The sequence below is a fragment of the Antedon bifida genome, chromosome 7 (assembly GCF_963402885.1).
Source record: "Antedon bifida chromosome 7, ecAntBifi1.1, whole genome shotgun sequence".
Taxonomy (NCBI): Eukaryota; Metazoa; Echinodermata; class Crinoidea; order Comatulida; family Antedonidae; genus Antedon; species Antedon bifida.
The window spans coordinates 12,914,311-12,940,023 of record NC_136232.1 but is presented as its reverse complement, the minus strand read 5'-3'; the positions used below and the strand labels follow the sequence as shown (position 1 = coordinate 12,940,023).

Here is a 25,713-nt window from a genome sequence, read left to right as displayed (position 1 = left end):
GTGGTTAGTGTATCGGCAGTTTTATAACCAATCCAATGACTGGAATCAACTGTGATTTCTGTTTGTATCGAATTTGCTTCACGTCATCGCACTTTGTGATTTCCCTTTTTTGTTTGTCAAATCGAAAAGGCAAATATATAGATGCGTACAATCACAATTTTTCTTTAGAGTCTTTTTTATTTTCGTAAAATCTTGACTTTTTTACAGTCAATAAAGTTCCATATCCAGTATTGCTTTAATTTTTTAGCCTACATATATTTAAAAGTGAAGGATACTTCGTGTATAACAAAATTAACGGCCGTAAATAGTTCCGAAGTATATTCTTGACAATTTATATTTATTTTACTTTTATTATACTTACTCATCTCATGCGAACTAGTATATTATTAGTCCGGTGGCAGGGGGTAGGTATAACCACCTGAAAGGGGACAAATTGCCATCCAACTTTTCTAGGCCAGACAAGATTACGAATCTGGAAGGTAATTGATCAGGATAGGAAGCGTTTTCGAGATATAAAAGGTCAAAGTTCAAAATTGACCAATTACAACAATGTATTATATATATGTATTATAACCAATTTATTGAAACACAATTTAGTCTTTTCTTAAATTGTTATGATTATATGTATCTATTCAATCACCTTATGATAAAAAAATCCTTCGCGATTAAGGGTCAAATGTCAATATTGACCAATCATAGAACTTACCTATAAAACCAAATAAAAACTAACAATTAACATAACATTTGATGTTTGCTCATGCTGTTAATCAATACATAATTTAAAAGAGCACATACATAATTTCATCAGTTGACATAAGGTCAAAGGTTAACATTTCAATATGCGTATTAGGTAGTCTGTACTAAATAAATGTAAAGTTGTCAAAACTATGCCATTTTCATTATATTATTTGTAATAATATCTGCCCTTCTGTCTCCTGTACAGGTGAGAGGGAAAGAGAGAGATAATGATTATTCATGTTTTAAAAATAAATACCATAGTAGGGACAGAATGATGTGTAGAGTGGGTCTTTTTTTCATTCAAGAAATGCTGTAGAATGAGGTACAATAATATATTATATTAGTATAGCATTTCAACGATCATTGCTCATTGCGCTGTTGCACTTTTCAAACATGCTTGACATCCATCAGTGCTGCAAATTCTGTTCAAAACTATGAAAACTAGTACACCGGCGGAGAATCCGTTCCCCGAAAAGTACAATATTCTTCAAAGAGCAGCCTTTTTAGCACACTGGCCGGGTTATAGGCTTAGCCCTTACCACCACAGTTAGCCTCGAACCCTTGTCATAAAGCTATATTAATAGGGTTTCACTCTCTTAGCCGCTCGGCCACTCACTCTTAAATTAAAATTAAACACACCACGAGCTAGATTGAAGATTAGAAGCCATCCGTTTTCTAAACACCAACCAACATTGCCTTATAAAAGAATTTAACATCAATCTAATATGTAAGTAATAATACCCAAACGTTCTACGCTAAATAAATGATAGATATGAACACCATGCTTTAAATTATCTTATACAGTACTGTACCTACCATTATTCTGCAAAATTGGCTGTTTTTCACTGTTCTGGTTTGCCATATCAAAATGATTTACTAATTTATGTGTATCACGTAGAACTGTCTGGACTCTGTATGTAACTGTATACACTAACTTTCACTATTTATTTAATTTGATATAATGTTCCATTCGAAAGAATCTACTACTTTTCTGTTTTTTTTTAAATTACGTTAATGAGTTCATTTAAATCAGTTTTGTATTTTTGGTACAAAAAGTGTAACTTATATGATGTCTTTCTTTTCTTTGCTTTCCTTTTTTCTTCTCTTTCGTTCTTTTTTTTCTTTATTTTGTTTACCCTTTTGAAGACTGGTGTGTGCGAGATAACGTAGTCATTTTGGATAAAATGTCCAAGAGGACGCAGCGCAAGGACGAAAGCTCAACCAATCAAGAATTTAAAAAGTATTTTGATTTCTTAACTGCTCATAGGCGTAGATGTGCCACTAATTTCTTTATGTTAATTTTTATGCAAACTTTACGTCTAAGTTATTCTTTCCATTTAAATTTTTTTTTTAAATTCTTCTTGAATGTCAAGTTTCAGTCTTTCTGTTGCAGTCTTTCCATTCGTCAGTTGACATTTTTAGTCAATGTTTTTACAAAATGAGACTGGACATTTTCATAGAAAAGACATTTATTGATTCGCTGATGTGTCAACTTCTGAATGTTCTTTGGGGTTTGCCCATTCCTGTGTCTCGCCACTAGCTAGAATAAGGAAAACCAGTAAACCGAACATCTGTACAGCTGCCAGAATCCAAAATTGAACTTTCCATTGTCCTAAAGTATTCTGAAAATAATTTAGAAAGACAATCATACAATAATTTTAATTACCTATACATTTACATATTATACACTACAAATAAATAACGCGGCGGTGATAACGATGCTGTTAGTACGTACGTGCATAAGTTGTAGCTTGTGCATTTTCAAATAACTTGGTTGTAAATGGCCATGATCGTTTGTGAGACTGTATGTCGCGACTCGGCTACCTTATTTTACTTCAGGAGCTTCTTTAGCTCAAAAGGTTTAATTAGTTTGTTTAATTAAATGACAAATTAATAAATAAAATTATTGTTTTTCTTACATTTGTTTCTGTTAATGCTCCTAATATAGACGTTCCAATAAAGCCACCACAGGCTCCAATTGAAAACATTATGCCACTGATCACTCCTGAATGAATAGGTGCGAAATCGGAAACATTAGCATTGATTCCAGTGATTTTGAATCCGAACATTCCAAAAGCAATAACTATTAATAAAACTGAGTATGTTGCGTTGTTTGAAACGTAGCCCAATAATACCAAAGATACAGATGACAGGCCAAACCCTGAAACAAAAAAACAAAAATAACAACAAACAACAGGTTATAGGGAATTTCAGTTCAGTTGTTTGATACTGTATGTATGAGTACCCATGACCCACATCCATTTTTCAGTAATTTTCAATTATTTTTGTATTCAATTAGTTATAAGTAACATATAAACAATTAATTACCAATAACATTGAGTAGATGCCGTGTTCCTATTTTACTTAATATTCCGTGTGAAATCAAATAATCTGCCAAAAAACCACCACACACGGTAGTGACAACCTGAAACACTTGCGGAAGGGTGTTCAGTAAGCCCATCTGTGGATTATTTTAGAAAGGAAAAAAGGAATGCTGTATGTTTTATGATTTTATGTTTTCTTAATGTGCACATACTCCATAGTGTCTTAGACAGATTAGTATTAGAATTACCAGTATGTAAAGTCTATTAAAATAGTTATTCCTACTAAATATAAACATTAAGCCTACTTACATTATCTGTTAAGCGTTACTAATTATCAATTATTTTGCAATGCCGTGAACTAATCAGGAAACTTACCGTTTTTATTTCAAAATGTAATATTGTTGAAAGGAATGTTGGGATGTCTGTAAATAGAAGAAAATGTCCAAGTTCGAATGAAAAGTTAGCAATACACACAGCTATCACAGGCCCTGACATTATCAATTTCTTCCAAGGTATATCATACATCTTCTAAAAATAATAATAATAATAATATTTATGTATAATAGTTTTTAAAAATAAAAAAAGGAAACGAGAATATAATCGTAAAAAAGATAAGTAATGTATTAACAAATGTAAATAGATAAACATTTTTTAAGAATTGTAAAAAGGAATTGGTTAGAGATAATATGTTCAATAAAACACGAACCCAGGCAGACGAATCATAAAGGTATACGACGTTAAAACTAGTAGGCCTAATACTACAATATTACATATGTTAAACAAATGTTTGAAAGATTGTAAAAGTTAAAAATTACTGTTAAAATTTGTACAATTTTAAAATCAATCAAATGTTTTAATCAAACTCTAAATTAAAGAGCACTAATGTACGAATCACAGGAAATTCTGAGAAACTGTTTCTTAGCAAAATAGACCCCCGGGAATAGTAGTTCTTATTATAATCCAAGGGGCGTCAAACATTTCTTTATTTCTTTCTTGCTGTCGTCAACTCCCATTTGGTGTTCATAGAATACACAGTATGATCAAATTTCAGGAGAGGCATAATTTTAAGTGTTCTTAGTTATTAGCTTCCTTGGGAATTGTACTTGTTGTAATCCAGAGGTGACAAACATGAACTATGTGAATTTAACAATGTTCATGTAGCTTATATTGACTGAGAAGTCAGAGAAGTAATTTATAGACTAGTAGGCTTAACTTTTACATTTAGCAGATGACCTAAATATTGTTTTCTTGTGAATTGTGATTCCATGCCTAAACCGCATTTATATTTCAGATTGTATCCCATATTCTTAAAATTCCACAAAAATGACCATGACAACCTGACCTAGTATTATTCCAACATTAAGTCAAGTACAGATTTATTGATATACTATAATATACAGTATATCTAATCTACTAAAATTACTAAATATAGACTTCGATTGCTCTTTGTCTATGTTTTTAATGGCTAGGTTTAACCTACCACTAATTAATAGAAAAATGTTTATGTTATGTAATTAATTGTCTTACACCATTTTAATACTGGTTTGAGCCAATTTAAATCACCAAATCTTGATTCTAAACCTGAACACTGTTGCATAGAAAACTGAAGGAAGGACATTTACGGAATATTTAATTGATTGTGAAAACATTCGAAGTTATTTAGATTGAAACAATAAAATTGTAAAAGATATCCATTAGTCAAGTAAGTAACCTTTCAGTTATTAAAGGCTTTTGAAACGTACAAGAAATAGCAGTATCGAGATGCAAAATTAATGAATAAAACAACTCGTTTAGGAAATTTAAATTGTATTGAACGACGGATGGTTGCAGACCTACATACATTTTTTGGGGAGGTGTTTCTCATCATCAGTTTGATTAGACTTATGTGAAATGATAAATGATAAATGATATGTGAAATGTGTTTTATTTAGAACATATTGTGTAAATATGTATTGTGCTACATTATGGTGCAACTATAATCAAGGTACCTTGCGATCTCTCCAGGTATGCTACAATAATGGTTTAAGAATGTTATTGCAAAGGCCTCGACATTGCAGTGCCAGCCTCATGTTTACGGAATGTAGAATTCCCTCTTTTTATGAATTGTTAAGAATATCAATATATGGCCTGATGTGTAGACTTAATGCAAGCAAAAATATTTTAATCTCAACGATTATAAGCGACGTCTTAGTTAAGTCGAAGATGCTCTCCAGATGGAATGCCATCCTGAGATGAGTAGTAGTAATTTTGTTTATTTTATTTATTTCATTTATATGTAATTTACTTTCTATGGACCAGAGTTTCCGAAATAAAAGATTGAATGAATGAATGAATGAATGAGTTCATTTTAGATTGTTTGTATAAGGAGCGTTATACTAAATGTTTTACTGGCTAGCAATCACACTTGGGTGTTCTATTGAACATAGTATCTCTAGTTTATATATAATATTTTAACTTGACGATCACAGTTATTTAAATTTCTCGGTTGAAGTACTGTACCTGCGAACGTGTACTGGTATTATTTGACTGTATATTAGATAGACATTCTACAATATACCATCCAAGATATAACAAAACACCACATATCCCTATAAAAAAGTAAAAAGTAGTAGGGGGCTATTGTATATAATATAATAATGATAATAGCTCAACAAACAATGATGAATGAAAAATCGAACTTTAAAACTTCAGTCGACTAAAACTAATTCAACAGCAGCAAAACAACAAATAATACAGAAATAGCCTTGAGACAGTACGGCTTTAATAGTGTTCAACGAATTAAGACACTCAGGTATATAATAGGTATTCAGCCGCATACAATATTATATCAAATGTCGAAGGCTATATGTGCATCGTTGAGTAACTTTAAAGGTTTCTTAATAATTGAAATTGGATAAATAAAATTGGAATGAATACGTTTTTAGGTGTTTTACAAAATTTGCCAGACACGAGCCAACTTTTTTTGTAATTTTAAAATTACAATTTTTTCATACAGTACGTTGACAATGCATTTTTAATCCTTATTTCCGAAAACTCGGGAACAAGTCTATTCTATATCCTATCCCAATTCTGAAATATTTACTTACCATATACATAAAATGTAGACGGCCAGCCTCCCAGAAACGTGCTTGAACAAAGTAGTGCGGAGACATAGCTGGCTAATATTGGACCAAAACTGTAACCTAAAATAAAATAACCCCGATTAACTTTCATTTTTGTTTCTATAGTGGATAGCCAAATGTAATTCCGTGAGAGTGTAATGCTCAAATAAAGTTGTTGGGAGATTTCTAATCAAGAGGACCAGTAGAATTCATTGCAATAGGAGGCAAATTTTTCTGACCCCTATTTTGACCATCATCAAATTGAGTTCTTTTTAGATTTGAAATCTGCCAAGAATTCAATTTATGCAATAGGCTAAACAAACGGAATTATTATTTGGAACATTAAGTTCACAGTACTACAGTTTAGGTGTGATATCACTATATAATGACTATCATATTCTAGTTTATTAATTTAATAACTTTGACTTATTAACCTACCCAACGAAGCAATTGATAAAAATGTACCCTGTTCATCCACTTCTGACCAAGTATCTGTTATCACTAACATTGGTGAAAGAGTGAAACCCTGTAAACAGATTAGATTCAATTTATAATCATAATGTCTTGTTTATATGAAATATATATATTTTTTTATACAGGATAACATAATCCACATGTTATAAGACGTATCATCATCTTCCCATCATCATCATCGTCATTACAATCGTCATCATCATCATCATCAACCAGTTTAAAGAGCAATAATAATAATAACTTTTATTCTTATAAATTTTATTTTAAATGATCACCTAATAATTCAAAGTTTTATCGTGAATTATCGTGTGTTAGTGTTTTTAATCAAACGAGTATTACCTGTCCTATTCCATCAATAATTCTGGTAAATATTAGAAAACCTACTCCAATGCTGGCAGCTGATGGTGAAACTATCATAGCTATAGATGACATTAGGATTCCCGCCATAAAAACAGAAATACCGTCAAAGTGTCGTAATAGCCAACCACCAACAGCAGGAGATACTGCATAGCCATAGTAAAACGACCCTAAAATCGCTTGTTGTGTATTCATATCCCAGTAAAACACAGTCCCCTGTAAATAGAATGATAATTATTATTTAAATAAGCAATTATTGTCTGTTTATTTATTAGTATGACCGGTCCTCTACTCGTCGCGAACCAAAGAGTTTAAAGAGCAAAGTAAATTGAGTGAAACAATGTTATGATTTGAATTGCAAATGTTTATCTAGTTTGTATAACAATAAACCTATTTACCTTTGTGGTTTCCTGCAGTTCATAGCTTGTCGAATTAAGTCCCGTTATGTGATTTTCTGGATATACCATAGCTATTATTGCAATACTCCAGTTCATTCTGTTAGCAAAGACCAACGTATTGCCAATACAACATACAGACAGAATCACATACCGAAACTTTATTCTGCTCAAAGAATCTACAAAATTGAAAACAATAAAGCATAATGTGCTTGCTGAAACTTTATGATGAAATGATTTCTACCAACCTAAATCATATTACAACAACGACCATTTAAAACAAATGTTCTCAATACATTCAGGAACAAGGATGTGATGAGCTACTATTAGAAATCGAAGGAAATTTAAAAAAAAAGGAAATTTATTTAATAAAACAGCAAAAGAAGTATAAGAAGGGCCAACAGTAAAACAGTTATTTGAAAAAAGAGGAAGACTGAAGGACAGTGCTGAATTAAAAGTATCGAAACAAAAGATAAATAAGAAAAAGGAAGAACGAGAAAAGGTAAGAGAAAATGGGTAAATTATGTAGTCCAGTCAGATGAGAAATTGATGAAGTTGAATATCCATAAACAGAAGAAACAGTAAGGAGAGAGAAGGGAAGGAGTAAGGATAAACAGCTCTAAATACTTGACCAGAATAGCCATTTTGACCTTTGACATTGATATGCTCTACCTAGATAACGACTGTCCGTAGATATACAATTTATTAACTTCCCGTAAGACGTTATTAACTTACACGATACTGGATGTGTTGAATGTGTTTAGCTTACCCTCTATTCTGAAAATGTGACTTACCATCATTTTTTAAAATCGGTTGATTCTCACTCTCTTCTTGGTGGTTGTACATAATTTTTATCATCAAACCTTTCAAACTGTATAATTATTATTATCCACCATATACAAATTATGTACAAACAGCAAATTGTAATTTAATTCTAAACCGGTCGATGGTCAACAACTTTTCGGGATCGATTTATTGAATGTTTGCCGAGCAGTCGAACAAAAAGTGTGAAGAGGCTTTTGTTTATTGTTTAGTGTATCGGCAGTTTTATAACCAATCCAAAGACTGGAATGAACCGTGATTTCCCTTAGTGTCTAATTTTCTTCACGTCATTGCACATTGTGCTCTATTGTATCTAAGACAAAAATCCAAAGAAATTGGAATCAAGTGTGATTTCCCTTTTTTGTTTGTCAACCATGGTCAAATCGCAAAGAACAATATATCATGGGAAGTTTTCAGAAAGAACTTTCGAGAGTCCCTCAAAGCTCAGTAGGTGGTGGCGCCGTCTACACTTCTTGAAAACGGTCTCTCGTCAATCTCTAGTAGTTTTCGTTTTATTTATTTTTTCTTTTATTAGTAAAGTATATTTCATAATCTTGATATCTTAGCATATTATTCATTAACATGTTCATTTCTTAGAGTATTCATATCTTATCGTATTCATTTTTCTTAACGTATTCTTTCTTAACACATTCATTTTATTAACATTTATTCATTTCTTAAAGATGTATTGTCCCTTTGACTAATTAAAAAAAAAAAAAAAATAACAGATTTCGAAAAAAGGTGGGTCATTTTGAAGTATCATAATAGTTATTAACTATCACCAAAAATTTGTCGAAAAAAAAAATAATTTAACTGAAATACAGACGTTTTTGTGTTAAAAAAATAACTCTGACTTCCAGTCAAAGTTTTCAATCAAAACATACCCCATAATGAAACGCGCTTGTTTGGCTACTCTGTATGCATAATCATAAAACTTCCTCACGATCTGTGTGAAAATACCTTCTCAACCGTGACGAGTTGTAAACAATCCTAGTTCGCATATGCATAATGCGTACTCGTGGTTTGAAATCTTTGTTTACTTTCGCTCGCGACGATTTTCCAGACGAAATGTAATCAAACTAATTTACCTGTTAATTACGTAAACTTGTTGTTTTTGGCTCAAATTTTCGACTTAAAGTGAATAACTTTAATATTACTTTGATATGGCCAATTTAAATTTAGAATATTTTGACCTTCATTTTTTTGCGTTTCAAGGGACAATACATCTTTAACATAGGTCATAATTTTAGTAAAATAATTTCTTAACGTAATCATATTTTTGCATATTCATTTCTTAAGATAATCTTATTTTAGCGTATTCATTTTTTGTATATTCATTTCTTAGCATATTTGTTTCTTAACCTTGTCATAATCATAATATTCATCATTTTCATTTCTTTACATGTTCATTTCATCATCATAAACTTAGCGTGTTAATTCTTTGTTTATTTTTTAAGCATATTTAATTCTTAACGTATTCATTTCTTAACTTATTCATTTTTTAACACATACTTTTCTTGACAAATTCTTTTCTTAACGCATGGCTTTCTTAACGTCATTATCAAAGTAGGCCTATATTCACTTCTTAACATATTAATTCCTTAACATAGATATAATCTTAGCGTGTATCATTTCTTATTCATTTCCGAAGTAAAGGCCTATTCGTGGTTCTTTTTATAATTATAATCTTAGCGTGATTGTTTTCTTAACATATATTCATTTCTTAACTATTCATTTATTAGCATATTAACGTCCAGGGAAGTGTGTCGTATTATTGATATTTGTACTATTTCCTGATTTGTTGTTTCATAATTGGTTGTGTTTTAAATTGTTGTGATCGGGTTTATATTTGTATATTGAATTTCATTTTGTATTTTGCTGTTTGTGGACTTTTAATCCTGGTAATTTGCGTTTAAACATTTATTTACTTTCAATGTCATGGTAACAAAATAAAAGGTGATACATAATATGACAAAGTAACATAGAAAGAAGGCTTGATCCCGATGAAGGAGGACTTGTGTTGGGCAAGCCTGAAACATAATATAAAGTGACATAGTAACAATTTTATGAAAAAATACATAGGGCAAATATATGTTTTGATTACATTATATGCAATAATAATATTTCATAAAAAAAGTAAACGAAAAAAAAAGGTGGGGAGGAAAATTGATGAATAGCCTGGGTGCAGTACAAATTTTGCGGAAAAAAAAAGTATAGGAAAGATTTTTTTTCTGATAGAGTATACCATATAGAATGTCAGAAAAAAAATCCCCATCCCAGGGTCTCAGGGAAAATTTTTTACGGCACTTTTATATTTTGGCGGCCTATATAACACACACAAATGCCTATTAACACACACACATACCTATATATAGGGGATAGGGAAAACCAATTCACGTTTTTTTTTATTTGGAGTTGTGTTATGATGATTAAAATTAGCTGAGGCTTACTTTAATAACTACTTCTCATAGTAGTTGATAAATCGAGTCGATAACAATGACATCATCATGCCAGAATCCAATATGGTGTCCAATTTGGCGGGAAAAACAAGGTATTGCTAAACCCCGCAAACCTAAAAAAAAACATAGCAAACCCCACCGAACCAATATTGTGTGTAGTGTACATCCCACTGGGTATATCCATGTAAAAAAATATTAAATTTCTACTGTTAACTATTTATTTTTGGGGTAAAACAAAATTTTTTGGTCAAAAATGATTGCTAAACCCTGCAAACATCCAATAAAAATATAGCAAACCCCACCGAACCAACATAATAAAAGTGATTGAATCATGTAGTGTACGACCCACTGGGTATATCCATGTAAAAAATTAAATTTCTACTGTTAACTATATATTTTTGGGGTAAAACATCATTTTTTGGTAAAAAATGATTGCTAATTTTTAACCAAAAAATGATGTTTTATCCCCAAAATAAGTAGTTAACAGTAGAAATTTCATATTTTATATACCCAGTGGGTCGTACACTCCATGATTCAATCACTTTTATGTTGGTTCGGTGGGGTTTGCTATGTTTTTTTTGGAGGTTTGCGGGGTTTAGCAATACCTTGTTTTTCCCGCCAAATTGGACGCCATATTGGATTCTGGCATGACGATGTCATCGTATCGACTTGATTCATCAACTACTATGAGAAGTAGTTATTAAAGTTAGCCTCTACTAATTTTAATCATTAAAACACAACTGCAAGTAACAAAAACCGTTAATTGATTTTCCATATCCCATTATATAGGTAATTTTCCCCAAGACCCTGGGATGGGAATTTTTTTGTGACATTCTATATGGTATACTCTATCAGAAAAACCAAAAAAAAATTTTCCTATACTTTTTTCCCGCAAATGTGTATATTAACTGTTCTGCACCCAGGCTAAAAGTGTATATAAATTAAGCAGAAATCGAGCACAGAAAGCAGCAAATAACGAAACAGGAACAACATTTTGTTAAATCTAGTAACTTGAAATAAAAAAATGTTTAAGTTTTGAAGTAAAAGAATTACGAGAAATAGAGTTTAAGAGGTTTTGTGGTAATTTATTGAAGAATGTAGGTCCTGAATATAAAATATTGTGTTGGAAGTGATTAGTGTTATGATTAGGTATATTAATGTTACAATGTCGGGTAGAATAGTTATGTAGCGAATGGTTTGAGTAAATATTTGGTTAAATTGAAAGGGTAGTGCTGTGTTTAAGTCTGAATATACAAATGAGCCTTGTAGGCACAAGTTTATATCTTCACCTTTGAGTAAATTTAAATTACGGAACAGGGGGATGAATGTGTGCGAGGTGGAGAGCCAGATATAATCCTGATAGCCTTTGTTTGTGTTATCGCTCAAGAAAAAGAAATCCTACCGTGCCTATCTACAAAATATTGGAAAAGGTTTTCACATCTCGTCATATCTTACATGACCAGATGTGTATAACAAGACCATATGATTTATTAGATCCATCTCTGGCCAGATCTGTCCAACAGTACAGTAATCCTACTGAAATTGCACAAAGCACTTGTTCTGCCTCTACTCGTGTATTGTTGCATTGTATACCCATATCGCTGTAGAACAAAATACAGAGAAGGGCAACTCTAATTATTTTGCATCGACGTCGACTTCAACAGCCATATAACCGGAGACTTCTTCGGCCAGAAATGATGGAATTTAAATGAGGCCTACCTCAGCGATTTTATAAGCATCCTATTTGTATGTAAAGCATTGCACATGAACAATGAATAGGCCTACTGATAAATATTAATTATCCAGGAAACATTTAAAAGGCTCGGACTGATTACTTACATGTACTGTAGTTGTATTATTCCAATACTTCACATCTTAATTCTATACATTACCAATTAATATTGTATCATTGACATGTTTTAACTGGCGACTGATTGACAGAGTTCAACGTGCATGTCCCTCTAATGCACATTGTCACTTTCTGATGATGCGCACATTAGATCACAATCACAATTTTTCTTTAGAGTCTTTTTTATTTTCGTAAAATCTTGACTTTTAAATCAATCAAGTCAATAAAGTTCCATATCCAGATTTTTTAGCTTACATATATTTAAAAGTGAAGGATACTTCGTGTATAACAAAATTAACGGCCGTAAATAGTATAAAAGTATATTTTTGACAATTTGTTTGTTGTTTTTTTATTATACTTACTCATCTCATGCGGACAAGTATATTAGTCCTATGGCAGGTGGTAGGTATAACCACCCGAAAGGAGACAAATTGCCATCCAACTTTTCTAGACCAGACAAGATTACGAATCTGGAAGATAATCGATCAGGATAGGAAGCGTTTTCGAGATATAAGAGGTCAAAGTTCAAAATTGACCAATTACAACAATGTATTATATATATGTATTAAAACCAATTTATTGAAACACAATTTGGTCTTTTCTTAAATTTTTAATCGAAACCAACAGCGATAATTACCGCCAAACAGGTTTAATACAAACAAAGCCAAGACTGTTTAAAGCACCTTGATTGGTCATAACATTGATCAGGCCCGTAGCCCGTAACCCCCCTTTACAGCGAACCCCTCCCCCCCCCCATCCCCGACATCCCCAATACCTCACCACCCTTATCTCCAAATACGTGCCCCACAATACAAAAGGTTATTTGTAAATTGAAAAATTCGTAAACTAGTTCGTGAATAACTCATACCTTATTGTTAAACAAATGAATTGGTTGCCGATTTTCACCTGAAAAATAATACGAATTTTTGGTCCCAGGATGTAACATGATATTGACGCGAGCGAGGACACCGCTAGACAACCGCGTACCTATTGTCACTGGCAGTCAGCATACACATAAAGTATATAGCCTTCCGACGTACATCAAAAAATGTGTGGCTATGAAGTATAGTGTATCAGGGGCGGTCGCAGAACTATTTTAAGAGGGTTGCCCAAAGACTCCAGGGCTGTAGACACTGAGTATTTGAGCAAGCAAATTGTAAAATGAGACCCTTAGATGGCCGCAAATGGTACTCTTGCACGTAAAATTCATGATAAAATTGTTGTTGTTCAATGTGAACGTCAGGGGGAAGTCCCCGATGAAGGTACTTTTGGTACGGTAATACATTCTAATAACTGTACTCAATTAATGTAAATTAATTATCAATTAATAATTTTAAAAAGTTATACAAAAAATATGAAGCTGTTGCTAGAAATTATTGAGCAAAAGGTTAAATTGTATAATTTGGAATTTTAATTCATTTAAACATTTCTCATGTGTAGTAGAGCGTTTCTTTGATTGAATAATTTTGTTTGTATTATAACACAAGTTCATTTTGGATTTTCAGTACATTACCAATGGTTTATTCAAAGTCAAACTGTAACTAATCCCTCACTATTCAATCAAAATGTTACTATTATACTACTAGGCTAGGATTGATAGTAAAATGTAATAAAGATACGTTCTTGTCTGGTTATTAGGTATTCATGCTCTAATGAAGCAGAGGATTAATTTTGTAGCGTTCTATTTAAAATAAATTTTATTACAAAGAAATATTTTGGTTGTGAAGGTCGTTTTAACAATTAGGCTAATATCAAAACATTCAACAATGATAAAATGCCCTGCAACTCTGTAACTACTTTATGACTAAGCATATCAAGTTCCGGGTCCGGATGGATATTGTATACGATGAAATGGAACTCAATTTTAATTTAGTGTCAGAAACAACATTTAGTAAGAAATTAAGGGTGTTGCCCGGGCCACAAGGGAAACACCCCTGGGTCCGCCCCTGGCTATAATAAGCATTGCATTTGCCTTCTCACCCAAATTGTGCTTTTTTTTGGGGCTTGTAACTTGAACGCAAAACAAAATACCGAGTGAATGATCAAACAATCGGCGGTGGTTCCGCACACAGAGCACGCGCATCTAACATACGGCAACCAATGTTATCGTCCTTTAAATAGTCCACGTGTGTGAGGAGGAGGAAAAAAGTACGATCGTTTTGTTCAATGGTAGCATGCTGCATGAGAGTGTTTTTTTCCGGCCAATTAGAGGTGCCATTTATCATGAATGTTATGTGTGAGCGTACCATTTCCGGCCATCAAGTGGTGTCACTTAACAAAATTCGCCTCAGACGCGGGGCAGTGACCCAAATACTTAGTGTCCGAACCCCCCTTGACAGATCCTGGCTACGGCCCTGTTGATCAAGGGCTTCTCTCGTCCAGTGCCCACCTTGACCAGAGGTCAGAAGCAGATATTAGATGCAGGGGCTGCCATAAGAGTCAGCAGTGCTGATTTCAAATGCTTAACGGGACCCCAGCTCCGTATACAGCACTCGCTATTCCCATGGTCTCCCATCCAAGCTCTAACCAGGCCCAACGTTGCTTATTATTATTATTAACTTCGGTGTTCTGACGAGAACCGGCGTTTCAACGTGGTAAAGTCGTATAATATGATTATATGTATCTATTCAATCAGCTTATGATAAAAAATCCTTCGCGATTAAGGGTCAAATGTCAATATTGACCAATTATAGAACTTACCTATAAAACCAAATAAAAATTAACATAACATTTGATGTTTTCTCATCCTGTTAATCAATACAATACATAATGTAAAAGAGCACATACATCATTTCATCAGTTGACATAAGGTCAACGGTCAACATTTCAATATGCGTATTAGGTAGTCTGTACCAAATGAATGAAAAGTTGTCAAAACTATGCCATTTTCATTATATTATTTGTAATAATATCTGTCTCCTGTACAGGTGAGAGAGAAAGAGAAAGATAATGATTATTCATGTTTTAAAAATAAGTACCGTAGTAAGGACAGGATGATGTGCAGAGTGGGTCTTTTTTTAATTCAAGAAATGCTGTAGAATGAGGTACAATAATAATAATATTATTATATTTTTTTTTTTATATATACTTCGTTCCCCTAACGGGGTTTTATTTCCGTAATATTTAGGCCTCTGGCCCTTATATCTTACATACAAATCATACAATAATATTTTCTGGTTGGGTTGCAAAATAATATTTTCTATTTTCGTAAGCTAGATAAACAAAATTTGCTAAATCTTGGACTACTCTAGTGTTGCACATTAAAAAATAAAACTTATTTAAACAAGGAAACGTGTGATAAAAATTAGGAATATATAAGTTTCTGAGTTCGGAATAATATGGACAAACTAACATAATATGAAATTCGTCTTCAATAGAATTCATATTGCATAATTTACATAAACGGTTTTGAAGTGGGATTTTGTTCCATCTTCCCTTTTCTATTTCCAAATCTAACACTCCTAAACGAAATTTTGTGAATATATTTTTACGTTTCCAATCTTTTAAGTGTAACAAATGATAAATTATTTCAATTTTGAATATATTTTTACGTTTCCAATCTTTTAAGTGTAACAAATGAAAAATTATTTCAATTTTCGTTTTAAAAAATTGTTCAAAATATTTTAGTTTTTCTAAATCAATCAGTCGTAATTTAAATTAATAAATAATTTCTTGTCTTCAATCATTTGATTGTACCAAACATAACCAAAGCCAGTTGAACAAAGTAAATGTTTTACCTGACTAGCCCAGCAATATTCATTTCTGTTAATTTTTCTTAACTGAAAACTGTAACATTTAAAAATAAATCTATTTTTATCCATGTCAATAATATGCAACCAAAAACGAATAATTGAAATTAAACAATCGACATGCAAGGAAACTCTGCCTAATTCTGTAGTTACGGCTGCACTAGGGGCACTTTTTCCAATGTTCAAAATAAACCTCGCAAAACGCGTGTGGAAATTATTAATAATTATTTGGTTAGAAAACCCCCATATTTCACTGCCGTAAATTAAAATTGGTAATATTTTTGTGTCAAAAATATAATTCCATCTATTTTTTGTTAAATATTTCATATTTCGACTAATAAAAGATTTAACGGGAAATAACGCGTTGTTTGCTTTTTGACAATTATATTCAAGTGCTTTGTTCCACTGGCCATTTGAACTAAATACCACTCCTAAATAATTATAAGTCGTAACAACCTCCATTTGAATATTCCTGTAATACCATTTTTCAAAATATTTTAGTTTCCCACCCTTTTTAAATACCATTAGGCCTATTTTTGAATTATTTATGTTTACACTGAGACCCCATGTGTCAAAAATGTTCTAGTTTATTTATTAAAATTTGTAAGCCCCTTACCGTACATATTACCATTTACACCTATTCGTTTTAATTTAAGTAAAAGAAAACTATGATTTATACTATCGAAGGCACGCTTGAGATCAATGAAACAGCAGAATACCCTACCTCGTTTTTTACTTAAATATTTTGCAATGATACTATTTAAAATAAAAATATTGTCGAATGTGCGAAAACCCTTACGAAAACCTGCTTGCTCTTGATAAATAATGTTGTTATTTTCAGTGAAGTGGTCTAATCTTGATTTAAGGATGTGTAACAAAATTTTGCCAAGTATCGGAATAAGAGCAATGCCTCTGTAATTTTCTGGCTTATTCTTTTTGTCCTTTTTGTAAATAGGAATTATCATGCTCGTCGCCCATTGTGTTGGAAATTGGCCCAACTGAAAAATTGAATTAAAAATAAGTTTTAGATTATCAAATAATAAATTGGGTGCATTTAAAATATATTCTAAAAACATACCATCCATACCAGGAGATTTTCCTGATTTCTGCATTTTCAATGCTTGTTTGATTTCACCCAAGTCAATTTCTGAATTGAGGTTATCGTTTTCGTTAACAATGTTATGTACTATTTCGTCTGTAACTTTGTTAACTGGCTCGGGGGGTTCAAACAAGGATTGGAAATGATCTCGCCACTCGTTAATTGTTATTTCAGAAGTTATTGTTTGTTTATGAGTTTTTAATTTTGACCAAAATTGTTTTGAGCTCCTATTACTGGCTGCTATTAAAATTTCGTTACGTTTTTGTTTTTGATGGTTATATTTCTTTTGTCTTTTTTTTATATTCCTTTTTAAGTTTGATATAATTATTAAATGAATTCTGTTGATCTTTATTTCTTAAAGCTAAAGCTTTATTCAATTCTTTTTTAAAATCTTTTTTTAAAGTAAGGCATTCGCCATCAAACCAGTTAGGCCTATTTGTTTTCTTAACATTATTATTATATATATATTAGTATAGCATTTCAATGATCATTGCCTATGGCGCTGTTGCACTTTTCAAACATGCTTGATATCAGTGCTGCCAATTCTGTCTAAAACTCTGAGAACTAGTACACCGGCGGAGAATCCGTTCCCCGAATCGTACAATGTTCGCACACGAGCCTTTTTTGCACACTGGCCTACGGGTTATAGGCTTGGCCCTTACCACCACAGTTAGCCTCGAATCCTTGTCATAAAGCTATATTACTAGGGTTTCTTAGCCGCTCGGCCACTCACTCTTAAATTCAAATTAAAGACACCACGAGCTAGATTGAAGATTAGAAGCCATCCGTTTTCTAAAAACCAACATTGCCTTATAAAAGAATCTAACATCTAACATCAATCTAATATGTAAGTAATAATACCCAAACGTTCTACGCTAAATGAATGACAGATATGAACACTATGCTTTAAATTATCTTATACAGTACTGTACCTACCATTATTCTGCAAAATTGGCTGTTTTTCCCTGTTCTGGTTCGCCATATCAAAATGATTTAATAATTTATGTGTATCACGAAGAACTGTCTGGACTCTGTATGTAACTGTATACACTAACTATCACTATTTATTTATTTTAATAGAATGTTCCAGTTGAATAAACCTATTATTACAAAAGCTTTCATCTTACATTTGGCTATTGTTAAACAACGTTATTAAGTTTTTTGGGAAACCAAGTTTAAGGTTGGAATTATAGATTCATATATAAAGGTATGGGCAAACGTATCTTGACTATTATTCCAAGGTATAGAGCCCAGTGTTGTTATTACCAAAGTTTATATGGCACTTAAAGAAGAAGTGAAGCGAAGAACAATATATATTTGTATAGCGTAGGCTTCGTCGAAGATGACTGTTCGTAATGTTAACTTTAATCGTGAATCCATGATAAGTCTATACGTCTACATGAAGATAGTCATAGATAATAGAATGAAAACAAGCACTAAAATTGGATTTCAACATATGTTTATTACTAGTTTATTTACTTGATCTACATTTTAATCAGAACAAAATTTACTCTTTGTCATATTTAAGTTCAACAGCAATAATAACAGGGTAATTATTTAAAAATTCTGTATTTATTTAGACTACTGTAATTGTATAATGAAGTTACGAATGAATGACTCTGAATGGGTAATTTAGGCAAATGTCCGTCCATAAGAGAATTAATTCATGGTTAAAGGAGGGAGATATAAAAATAATACCTCCCTGGTTAAAGGTTGCAATACTGTTCAGTCTTTGTGTGGAGTTGTTTTCTGTTATAAGAAAAAAAATTCTGAAATATGTGATTTGAACTTAATTAAGGCAATGGGTTTTGTAGCCGAGTATCTAAACATCAAGTTAAGTAGGCCTAATATTAAAGGTGTTTTACCAATAGCAAGTTAATCTGCATACGTAACTGCATTCATAATACGAACAATAATAACCACATCTAACGTAACAATCGCGTTTCTCACGCGTTTCCTGCTCTTCAAATTCAGCATGCACTTCAGACCAAAGTATGTTTTTTACACCGTTACAAACGCGTTTCATTTGATCAGTTGCTGTGTGACTAAAGTACTGTTTGTTAATTTCTGAGACTGATTCCAATCTGTATTTAAACAGCTCTGAAGGAGATCCATGCTCCTGTGTAGAAAATAAATTAGAAATACGGAATTATTGTATACAAAATAAAGTATGTAGGCTTAATTTGTTTGTCGAATAAACGAGTTAAACATTGTTACAGTTCCCATATAGATTACACTTTCCTACGAAAGCTTTCGAATAAATAATAATAATAACCTCCGAATGACCGTAATTATTAGTAATATTTATATTGTGCCTGTGGTTAAATTATTTTATGGTAAAAAGGAAACCGATTTTGGCTATCCATATTACTAATAATGTTGGTATTTTGTTATTCCACAGTTAATTTAGCAAAACAATATTGATCAAGAAGTAGTAGTTTTGCTCATACAATGTACAGTACATATTGATAATAATTTATGATTAATAATTCATTCGTTGACATTTTTTTTCATTCGGACATTGAAAATAAAATAATACAATGCAAGCAAAATAGAATAGGCCAAAATTAGCATGCACGCTTTATGAAACCCTTCCCACGAAACAGAAAAAGAATCAAACCTAAAACATACCGTAAAAAAGACGGCAAAAAGTAAATAACAAGTTTTCTAAATATATATATTAATAATAAATAAAGTTATTGTGAGAGATTGTTTTAATATGATCTGATTCCAGGGAAGATTAAAATACACTCTTCCCTGGATTACACATTTGTGTTGTTGAATATGCCATTGGTGTTGATGTTTCATTGTAGTTATTCACTTTGACAAAACAATCGAAAATGGATCTAAAAATGAATCTATTTAGATACCTGAAAACTGTAATTTAAAGCAAGAATATAGTCAAATTGGCTTCTAGCAAATTAATATAAACCATATGACGTACCAGTCTTGTTGCATTGTATTCTGCAAGGCTGGATATGTAACACTGATCATCATCTCCATACCTATGAACAAGGAGTCCCTGTAAGTGCAAATTAGAAATACCAGTTTGTTGTTTATCAATAAGCATAAGCTTCTACTCTTGAAATCCGCGTGCCCGTGTAATTGTTGGAAAATAAATAATGTATGACGTTGGCTAAACTGACACATATGTCTACATAGTTCATAGTTCATTGTATCGTTGTCCAAAAGGAAATACTGATGATGGTTAACAGTACTCCAAATAGTACCCGATTCTTCTTTAAAAAGAAAAGATGGTGCCTACTTACATGGGTGACATCTGTGAATACAGTCAATGCACTGTTTCCTCTTTGAGCCTCAACGTCAATAATCTGACCGTCATCAGTGTCTTCGATTGTCTCTACCAACTCTCCTTCGTCAACTTCAAACGTCTTTTGTTCCTTCTTCTGAAACAAAATACAGTTGTTCCCATCAATAATACATTTTTTCGTTTTCAGTATAACATTTTTTTTTAGATTGAAAAGACAACAATAATAAATATTAAATATGTTTAGAATATTACGTGTCGAAATTTATTGACATTTGATTTTTTCCAGCCTTTATGCCATTATTAAAAATCAGATAATATATACAATATTTGATTCCTTAATTATTAATTAGATATTATTAAATATTTCAATTTTTAAAATGTTTTCCTTCGTCGTTCCAAATTCATGAAATCATCAAAAATGTTAAAGTTTGTTTCAAAACCTATTTATATCATGAACATATGTGTAATTATGTGAACGATTGTTTAATTATAACGATACTCTTATCGAGAAAGCCTTCCGCATTGAAACCAATGATATAATTAATAATTAAAAGACTAAACAGTGTGATCTTACTTGGAACGGTTTTGAAGCAGGTGTTGGACTTGCTGATGCACCATACATACAACCAATTAAAATGAATACACACATTACATTTACTGCGTCCATTTTATATCGATAACTGGTATACCTACAACAATAATACCAACACTTTAGTAACTAACAATAAAAACATAGTCAATAGGCATGTTTGCAGCAAGAATAATAATTTAAAATCCTATATTCTATAGGCATAGGACAAATTCCAAACACCCCGGTAATACTGTATGTATGTAATAATTAATTTGAAACGATACGATGAGGAAATCTGTGAGAATGAAAAAATGTCTCTCCAACCAAGATTCGATAATGCCTTAATATCAAATAAATCATATATTTACAACAATAGTAATATACTATATATATACAATATATATATACAATAGTAATAATACTAATACTCAAAATACATAAAATCATGAACGACGAAGCATCGTTGTTATAACCTAAATAAAACTTTTATTATACTTTAAAAAAAAAATTGATATTCATATTTCTCTACAGCTCACCATGTCGGTCGGTTGGTCGGATGGTCGGTCAAGTCAGTAGTAAACACTAACTCACATTTGAGCACGCGACTGCAGCCATGATATATGGCCTTGTTAATACGAGTGACGAATTTGTAACCATTCGATTTTAACTTCAAAGATGTTTTAATGTTAGGCTACTGTATATATACTTTTACATTTCTGTTTTTCTTAGTCAGTTGATGCATGCATAGCCTATTAAGACTGACTCAGGCCAAAAAATGATGTACCGTATGTATCTTTTTAATCTGCCAACCAACATTTATTTGTATTTTTACAAAGCCAATAAAGTTTCTTGTATCGGAAAGTACGTTTTCTATTATAAATCGTTCTTCCATGATATATAACAATAGTTAAACAAAACAATTATTATTACATTGAATTGAGGAGCGATAATATAAAATCCACAAAACAGTTAAAATTACAGAAATCACTGAAAAAGTTTAAACTAAATCACGATCTAAAAATTGATACCAATTTATAGGCTACCAAATACAAGTTAAGCATTACCGTTGAATTTATGAAAATATGTTTTATTGTATAGAAATATCCAATTAAAACAATAAATATTTAGTTCTTTATTATATACGAAAATAAAATGTCTGGAATTAATTAGTTATTACAGTATTATCAAGATTATTATTTGTATTGTGTATTATAATAGTTCCATTTTTTTATTTTGTAGGCTTCATTGATGTTTTATTTTATTTTCTATGCATATGCCTATGTTTTATGGTATGAAATAAAAATGTACACATAATTATCTTTTACCTTTATCATTGTCATATAATAGGTGAGTCCCGTACATTCTGAACATAGGAGATAATGAGCTGTTAGTAGCTCATGTAGGCCTTATAAGCATCATCATTATATTGTTGTAGGTTCCCAGTTCCCCTACGTCTTCTTATCATGGACCCTCTGGTATTTATATATGATAGCCAAGTACCCTAACCACTCGCCAACCGCAAATCCACTACCCCGTCCAGGATACATAAAACGCAACTTTTAAAAATATAAAATGTATAATATATTGAAACAGAATGAAAATAAAAAGAAACTTACCTTTTGTACGACTTTCTTGTGATTGGGCCCAAAGAATTAATTATGTGATAAATAGTGTCTGCAAGTCTTTATATACATCTCAGTCTAGATAAGAATGCGGAAATAATTACAATTAACTTATAAGATGACCAACGGAGGCTAAGGTGCTCTAATAATTTTATTTTTTTCAGAAATATAAGGTTAGCTGATGATAGATGCGGCGCTGTTAGCAAGGTAAACTTAATCCCGCCTGTCGCCGCAGGTAACTGATCCAGGTACTCAAAATTGAACAAAAACATATTCCAAAATGTTTGGGAAATTCCCCTTTTGTCCAGTGTTTCGAGAAGAATGTTGTGTACTTGTCCATAAGTAGGCCTATTACAACCTGAGATACTCAGATATCTACAAATAGCATTGGTTATGGATTTGTTATTGCTACATTTTCATTTTACTTACACTGTAATTTGAAATGATTATAATATTTATTTATTTAAAAACTTAAATTATTATTATTATTAATTGTAATATCTACAGCCTAATTGTAACTTTTTCCAGTAATTTTCGTTTGGATTTATATAAATATGGTCCTGTTTAAGAACTATCATACCTTAACTAAAAAGGAAAGACTAAAACTACAAAATAGGTAAAATATCAATATTATAAAAAAATTCTTTTAAAAATCTTATTTTTGTTTAGTTAGGCATTTTATTCCAGACGTTTGCACCACCAGCGAACTATTAACAAATAATGTATTTTAATTGTTGGAAGGTTTGCATGATGACGCAAATTTGCGCACGTGACTGCAGCCATGTATATGGCCTTGTTTATATTATAAAGTTTGCCGTACACCCCGAATATTAGTTCTAAAAAGAACCATTGCGTTACCGTAGAAACTCCACAATTCATTTCGGTGGTGTACCGCAAACTGTATAATAATATAAACAAGGCCATATACATGGCTGTACTTAAAATATGTAGATTCATATAATAGTAATGGCTACGTTCATGTTAAATAGCAAACCATATGCGCAGATAAATGTATAAATGAAGGCATACTGTACATTATAGTTAATTGACTTTTTCATGACACCATTTCTTCCTTTCTTCTTCTTTTGTTATTTTTTTTCTCATTCAATTACAAACTTCGCGTATTTCTCAATTTAGTTACTACTGTATACTAAACGGATAAGAATAATGTAAGCATGATACATAATGCACTGATTATGTTTAGGCCTAAATAACATAGTATAAAACTGACTCTAAATAACGAGAGGAAAGCCATGATTCAATGTTGAATCATGGCTTGCCTGTCGTTATTTATTTAGAGTCAGTGTTATACTATATATATGATATGATAGTTTGAGTATGAGTTAATACCCAGAAGTCAACTGATTTGCATGCTTTTTGGCCCTGGAATTGAATAATACGTGATCATGAAGACATTTTAAAATGTTTTCCTGGTGTGAGTTGTGATACGGAACTACAAGGTTTGGTGTTCGGAACCACGGGGTACAAAATCAAATTAAATTTCAAACTTTAGGGGAACTTCCCTTCGAGGAGGAATTTTAATTTACCTAGTCAAATGCAAAATGTGAAATCCATTAATTTTTTTTTCAGACAGTACATCTATAAACAGTAACTTACAATTACAATAAAAACAACTAGAAAATAATATGCCACACAAACACAACCTAAATAATAATAATAATAATAATAATAATTTGTATCAAAGTTTTGAATGTTTTATTGTGCAAGTACATTGCATTGAAATACTTACATTTGTTTTTATTTTGTAACATTAATTTAACAACTGTCTTGGCCAGATTTATTTAATAATGTAGGCCATGACTACGTGATTTTGTTTAATATCTGCATACTTTAATCAGAGTTCAATTGACCGTTCCCCACCTCTCACGCGAGCTAACTTTTTTTTGGGTAAATGTTGACACCCATACCTACCAGAATCAAGTGAATTTAGTTTCTTTTAAATGTTTTTACTGATTAAACCTTATATAGGAACAATACGATATAACATGCAGAGACGACATTATATGATTCTGCAAACTGTAGTACAAAGTTCGTTCAAAGGCCCGAGGTTTTGCGGTAGAAGATAGTGGGGAATGATTGCAGGGCGTGGTCGCATTTTGTTTATTACTAGTAGTTTTCTTGTGTCCTCTGAGAAAGTGAGAAAGAGCGTTACACACTACATTAATTGTCCCTGGTCTAGCTGTTAGGTGGTGGACGTTGTTAAGAAGCAATGTGAGGACAATGGCTCGGAGTAGGCCTATGTATATGATGGTCTCATTTGTAGAAGATTTCTTGTTTAAAACATGTACATTGTCGAGATTGTCACTGTGATAGACGATTTGGGTGAAAAAATCAAGTTTATTATTGCTAACATGATATTGCCTTGTGCTATTTTGACTAATCAAAGAGAGGTTCGATGGGTCCTCAAAAGAGCCATCACCTGCTTAAACAGACTGATTGGCGGAGTCGTCGGTGGGTAGGCTAGTACTGATTAGGGGAAAGTGAGGCCACGGAACATCATGTCCAATCAGTAGACCGCCTATAATTCCTCCACGGAACACCATCCAATCAGTAGGCCGCCTATGATTCCACCACGGAACACCATTATCCAATCAGTTCCGTTGTCGTCTAGGTCCAATGCAGCCTGCTATAACAACAATGACAATAGCAGACTATACTTTGGAGGGCAATCACCGCCAAAAATACAATTTCAAAAATACAATGTAATCGCGGATATATACAGTACTCGCAGAAACATACAACGTATTTACAGAAAAAGAGAACGTACAACTTATTCGATGAAACAGACGACCACAAAATTGTACAACGTAGTCGATAAAAAGAATGCGCAGAAATTGGAAAGGATGGGGTGGGGGGGGGGG

At 32.0% G+C, this 25,713-nt stretch overlaps 2 protein-coding genes across 3 annotated transcripts; both read right to left on the bottom strand.

Moving 5' to 3' along the window:
* Positions 1 to 1,991: 1,991 nt before the first annotated feature.
* LOC144847792 (vesicular glutamate transporter 2-like) lies at positions 1,992 to 18,817 on the bottom strand. The gene is made up of 10 exons (XM_078704310.1): positions 18,304 to 18,817; positions 7,393 to 7,568; positions 6,977 to 7,210; positions 6,602 to 6,689; positions 6,149 to 6,244; positions 5,562 to 5,650; positions 3,438 to 3,590; positions 3,067 to 3,199; positions 2,658 to 2,899; positions 1,992 to 2,360 (listed from the first exon to the last, which is right to left on the bottom strand). The coding sequence occupies exons 1-10, from the start codon at positions 18,347 to 18,349 to the stop codon at positions 2,208 to 2,210; spliced, it is 1,410 nt and encodes a 469-aa protein (XP_078560436.1). The 5' UTR covers positions 18,350 to 18,817; the 3' UTR covers positions 1,992 to 2,207.
* Positions 18,818 to 18,949: 132 nt separating this feature from the next.
* Positions 18,950 to 22,965, bottom strand: LOC144847793 (uncharacterized). Of its 2 annotated transcripts, none has more exons than XM_078704311.1 (5): positions 22,826 to 22,965; positions 21,213 to 21,327; positions 20,637 to 20,774; positions 20,312 to 20,389; positions 18,950 to 19,486 (listed from the first exon to the last, which is right to left on the bottom strand). In XM_078704311.1, exons 2-5 carry the CDS (start codon positions 21,303 to 21,305, stop codon positions 19,229 to 19,231), a joined length of 567 nt encoding a protein of 188 aa, XP_078560437.1. In that variant the 5' UTR covers positions 21,306 to 21,327; positions 22,826 to 22,965; the 3' UTR covers positions 18,950 to 19,228. The 2 variants fall into 2 exon arrangements, with proteins under 2 accessions (XP_078560437.1, XP_078560438.1); XM_078704312.1 differs by having other exon boundaries at positions 20,637 to 20,771.
* Between the last annotated feature and the right edge of the window lie 2,748 nt (positions 22,966 to 25,713).

Coding starts and splice junctions, on each gene's coding strand:
- LOC144847792 (XM_078704310.1), bottom strand. CDS start 18,349: ATGGCGAACCAGAACAGGGAAAAACAGCCAATTTTGCAGAATAATG. Junction 7,211..7,392: donor AACTGCAGGAAACCACAAAG/GTAAATAGGTTT, acceptor TTCTATTTACAG/GGGACTGTGTTTTACTGGGA. Junction 6,690..6,976: donor TTATTGATGGAATAGGACAG/GTAATACTCGTT, acceptor ATCTGTTTACAG/GGTTTCACTCTTTCACCAAT.
- LOC144847793 (XM_078704311.1), bottom strand. CDS start 21,305: ATGGACGCAGTAAATGTAATGTGTGTATTCATTTTAATTGGTTGTATG. Junction 20,390..20,636: donor TATTCACAGATGTCACCCAT/GTAAGTAGGCAC, acceptor TTGCACTTACAG/GGACTCCTTGTTCATAGGTA. Junction 19,487..20,311: donor AATACAATGCAACAAGACTG/GTACGTCATATG, acceptor TTTTCTACACAG/GAGCATGGATCTCCTTCAGA.